This window comes from Malania oleifera, chromosome 10 (genome assembly GCF_029873635.1).
Source record: "Malania oleifera isolate guangnan ecotype guangnan chromosome 10, ASM2987363v1, whole genome shotgun sequence".
Taxonomy (NCBI): domain Eukaryota; kingdom Viridiplantae; phylum Streptophyta; class Magnoliopsida; order Santalales; family Ximeniaceae; genus Malania; species Malania oleifera.
In genome coordinates, this window is record NC_080426.1 from 41,857,223 (window position 1) to 41,862,358 (window position 5,136).

General features: G+C 35.4%; 1 protein-coding gene across 2 annotated transcripts; it reads right to left on the reverse strand.

The window, feature by feature from the left end:
* Window positions 1–488: 488 nt before the first annotated feature.
* Window positions 489–4,272, reverse strand: LOC131165909 (heavy metal-associated isoprenylated plant protein 47-like). Of its 2 annotated transcripts, none has more exons than XM_058124067.1 (4): window positions 3,931–4,272; window positions 1,968–2,323; window positions 1,739–1,820; window positions 489–1,002 (listed from the first exon to the last, which is right to left on the reverse strand). In XM_058124067.1, exons 2-4 carry the CDS (start codon window positions 1,971–1,973, stop codon window positions 746–748), a joined length of 345 nt encoding a protein of 114 aa, XP_057980050.1. In that variant the 5' UTR covers window positions 1,974–2,323; window positions 3,931–4,272; the 3' UTR covers window positions 489–745. The 2 variants fall into 2 exon arrangements, with proteins under 2 accessions (XP_057980050.1, XP_057980049.1); XM_058124066.1 differs by having other exon boundaries at window positions 3,881–4,272.
* Window positions 4,273–5,136: the final 864 nt, after the last annotated feature.

A 5,136-nucleotide genomic window follows, 5' to 3' on the forward strand; every position in this document is an offset into this window, starting at 1 on the left:
AGAAAATTTCAGACTTCTAACATTGTCGACGAGAGCCTTGTATTCGTCGAAGAAAGTTTTTCTAGGTTTCGTCGACGAAGCCTTTGTGTTCATCGATGAGGGGCGCCTGGGCTGCGGCAGTTTTTTGAATTTTTGAATTTTTGAACGTTCAGTAGTTGGGCAAATGGGGGGAAACCACTGAGGAAACTCTATATATGTCATCTGGGCATATTTTGAGAGAGAGAGAGAGAGAGAGGGAGAGAGAGAGAGAGAGAGAGAGAGAGAGAGAGAGAGAGAGAGAGAGAGTGAGTGATCATTATTGAAGTATATTGTGTACATTGTGATTTCCATAGTGAAATTTTGTGTCTTTTACTTCCGTGGATGTAGGCTTTGCTGAACCACTTAAATCTTTGTGTTGTTGTTCTTATTGGTTGTGTTATTTATTTCTTGTTGTTTATTCCACTATGCAATTTCATTATACGATCCATTTCACAACAAAATCAAAGAGATTTTAGGCTATCAAATACAAACATCTATTCAAGTAATACAACCGAAGATCCCAGATCACCACACACAATCAGATAGTAGCAAATCTTCAACTATTAGGATTTTTGACAATTCAGCAACATACGTAACTGTCGACGGTTTGCTCACAACAAACATTTTGTCTTAATCGGTTGAAGCAACTGTCGAGGATTTTATTGAAACCATCAACGTTTTGTTGGAAAACGACACATTTTCCTTAATATCATGGTGGTTATGATGATTATGAAGAATCTAAAGTCCACAAGGGATAATAATGCGGAGTGCCAAATTGGTATGCTGGCCAAATCGTGGGTTGCATTGTCACTTGACTACTTTCTTTCTCCTCTTTCTTCTTTTCCTCAATTGGGGTCACACTCTGTAGTTCAGCATACCCTAGTCTCTTCTTCATTCTGGTTGTCAAGCTGACTACATCAATTCCATTGCCAGTAAGAACAATTTGATCATTATTGTCCCCTTGCAAAGCCACTGATTCGATACCTGCACATTCATATATTTAGCACCACATACTAATTAATTCAACACAAAACAACAATCTATGTCAATGTTATTAACCTTGTCTCGGACGTTGACCTAGCTACTAGCTAGTACAAGGATTGACAAAGTCATTTGTCTAACCAGTGGGTCACAAAAGATCAATAATTGTATTTGGCACATTTGTATAAAAAATTAATATATTCTACAGAAGAAAAAAAGATAGAAGAGAAAGGAAACCAGCCCAAAAAACCAATCTTTTTTTTTTTGAAAAAAAATTCTATTATTTCTAAACTTAAATTGTACTAAGTAATTAACTTTAAATAAAAATAAAAGAGAACTTATTCTTGTGGTAGAGATATTGAAAAGCAAATGAGTTGATTTACAAATTTATTTGTTTCTCTAATTATCCTTCATTATTCAGTCAATTCTATGTACACGACAAATGTTGAATATCAAAATTTTAGGAAGAAACGAGACCAAAATATAGGTATCACATGGCTACTAATTTGATGCATGGTTTGTACGAAAACTTTTCGCTTCTTTACAATCACCTCGTCGAGGGGTTTAATAGTAAGGGAAGATTTAATCAGTTGGGATGGTACTTCGGGAGAGGTGCTCTACCCACGCCTTACTCTATTACCTTTGCTAATTAATTTTAGTAGTACAATAACATGGTACATGTAAATAACAAATGATCAAGCAACTAAGTATATAGCTAGGATCATATATATTAAATTACCAGACATGGAGACTGCAATCTTCAGGGCTTTGGGCTTGATTTTGCCGTTCAAGTCGGCGCTGATCTTGATCACAACCTTTTGCTGCCACCACCCATACATATAGTTATGCTTATGCCAATTAAGTTAAAGCTACATATGTATAATATGTGTATGCACATAGAAATTTAAAATATGAAAAAAAAAAAAAAAATTGAATACAGATATAGACAGGCAGGGACAAAGATATACCTTCATCCTGGAGGCTGCAGTAGTTAAATCTTTGAGCTGCTGAGGTTGGCCCGGAGGAATTTAAAATCAAAAGCAGTAATTCAGCAGCTGTGTGCCGAGTGCTAACTCCCAGGTGATGGAACTATATAGGAGGAGGGAGGAGGGAGGAGGGAGTCGTGAGAATGCAGAGTAGCTACTGAATGGTGGCTAGGCCTAAGCAAGTGCATATATATATATATATATGGAGCTTGTTGACCGCGTCGCCACCGCGTTAACTTTCAGACTTCTCATGTAGCTTCCTGGTAATAGATATCAATGTAACCAATCACACATCCCAGCTGCTTCTGCTTCTGCTTCTGCTTCTGCTTCTTTATTTCCTAGTGATCCACGTGGCTTTTAGTACTTTTTTATGGAAAGGGAGTTATGGTATGAGTGGTGGGAGAGATTCCATCCAAATTAAAATTTCGGGTGATAAAAAAAAATATTATTTTGATACTGCATCTTATAGACAGTCTTGGAGGAAAAAAAATATTGAAGAAATATTCTAAACTAGAAATTATTAGTTTTTAAAGGATTTTTTCTAGTTAGAATTATGGGCACTTGCTAGACTTTTGTGAACTGGTTTAGTTTGGTTTTATTAATTTTAAATTGAACTGAATTTAGATTTTTTGGAGTATTATAATTAAAGGTCATATGACTCATCTTCGATGAAGTATCATCCTCTTTTACATGTTAATCTCACAAATTTGTCCTATAAAAAAATGCTTGATATTTTTTTATAGGTTTAAGATCTACCTAATACATTGTACACGTTTGATGTTGGATCAAGGAATATTCTTCTGTTTGATCTTTGATACCCTTGTCAAAGCAGCTTACATCTTTGTATTGGACCCATGCACATGATAGTACATACTAAAGATAATGATCTTGAACTCGACTCTAGTGGGGTATTGTTTACTTTGACCCACCTCATAATTTTGTTCTATAAGAAGCGTCTCACATGGTTGGAGTGCAAACCACCCTTGCATACCCAAAATCTCTCTAGTGCACATATGATATGAGAACGTGACATGATCTCCCCTCAAGTCTCTAGCACCCTCATCAGAATAGGTTACGCCTCTATGTTGGGGATCCACTCACATAATAGTACTCTCATGGTAACTCTAATAACAGTGTAGTGGTCTTGAACACAACTACATTGAGATGCTATCTGTTTTGGTTCACTATCCTCACAAGTTTATCTTATAGAAGGGGCCACAGTCACATAGAGTATAAACCATCTTTATAAGTCCAAAATAAATCTTCCTAATACACATTCGTGTGACTGTGACACCATATATATATATATATATATATATATATATATATGATACGTGATTATTATATTTAGTCAGATTATGTTAATATATAAATGTGGATCTTATGAGCGGTCAAGTCTATGGAAAGTTATGATAGTGCACAGAAGGAGAGGTCTTCATCAGGGGTGGCTAAAGGCGGGCAAGCATGGGTCACACATGCCAATCATAATCCTCCCTTTAATCCCATTTATTAATCAGGCCAGATCAGTCATTTAAAAAATATAATTTATTTATTATAAAATTTTTTAAAAATTTCATATAAAATGACCTTTAAAAAAAAAAAGTACTACATTTTATTTATTCTTTATTTTTTGATCATATATATTATATAGTTTTTTATTTTTAACAATATTAACTAATCAATATAAAGAAAAACATAATAAAAAATTCATTCTCATATTTTAAATGGATTTTAATTGTCCACCCAATCTGCTTACAAATTAATCAATCAGCACTGCAAACCTAGCTTGAAACCACCAGGCCAAAAATTGGCAAGGCCATCCTCCTGTGTGAAGTGCGAGGAGCTATAGTCTACGGCAAAAGTAAAGTAATTGAATTTTTAACACTGATCCTGACCTAAAATAATTTAGATGATCTGCCTATATAGAGGACTGCCCCCGACCTACCCCTCCTTCGGATGGTTGAGCCCCAGAATCTCATTCAGCTGCGACTTTCCTGACGAAGAATCCAAGGTCACTGGACCTAAGCCCTCTTCTCAGCCTCAGCACTCCGCAGATCCGCCGGCCGTGTCAGATCCATAAGCATCCGCCAAGGACGTCGGCGATTTTGAGTCCAGGCCTGAAGATCCGGTCATAATGCTCTCGAGGAGTGGATCTTCGATTCGTTCGCAGCAGGCAGCAGCGCACCAGCAGAAGGGACTGAGGGAGGCAGCCAAAGGACAGAGAGAGTGAGAGGAGAGGAGAGCCGAGAGCCGCGGCCCGCGTGAAAGCTGAAAGGAATTAAGAGGATCAGGGTTTTTTGTGTGGTTGGGTGGGTTATGAAGTATATAAAGGATCCAGTGACCCGACCCGAACCCAGTTGAATCCGTTTGCAAATGAATCAACTAGTGATTCGCCTGTTTACTAAACGGGTCAATTTCCCTAAATCTGAACTCATTTTAAACAGAAGAATCACGGGTGACCTGATGGGTCATGACTCGTTTTGTTATTCGTCATTATCATCTTATCTTATTGTGATTTTTTATATATTAAGTCACAATTAGAAATATAGGGAAGAAAGTAATCCGCCATTGTAAAGAACCAAAACTTTCATATTTTAATTTTGGGGACAAGGGGAGGGAGCAAGGTGCTATTTGAATAATAATAATTATTATTATTATTTTTAATCTGAATGTAATTCTTCTTTAAAATAATAATAATAATAATAAAATTTGAATATGAATTATAAAAATCTTAGTTTTCTGTCCTTGATTTTACTACTGGTATTAACAATCTCACCTTAGTGAGTTGTTCACTTTAGTTAATTGGAAAAATGATTTTAACTAATCAAGAGAATTAAGCAACTAAAAAATTTTAAACAACAAAATATTTTTGTATTTTCAAAAAAAAAAATTAAAACAAAAATAGAAACAAAACTTCTCAATTAAAAATTTATTTATTTATATAAAATTTTTAAAAATGAAAGATTGACTAATTTTCTTGTATTATTTTAAAAATTAAAACAAAAAAATTCAAACCATTTTTCACAACAAGACAAACCCTAGAGCTTTTAAAAATCTAGACGCGAGACCCAGTCTAGAGTTGCCAAGAAAGAATCCTGGCTTGCTTTCTTGTTTCCAGTCGTGGCCGTCGTGATGCATTAAAAAAAATTTA

Bases quoted from the DNA above. Each gene is read 5' to 3' on its own strand.
- LOC131165909 (XM_058124067.1), bottom strand. The intron at 1,003-1,738 runs GTAATTTAATAT...ATGAATGTGCAG, and splicing joins GATTGCAGTCTCCATGTCTG to GTATCGAATCAGTGGCTTTG.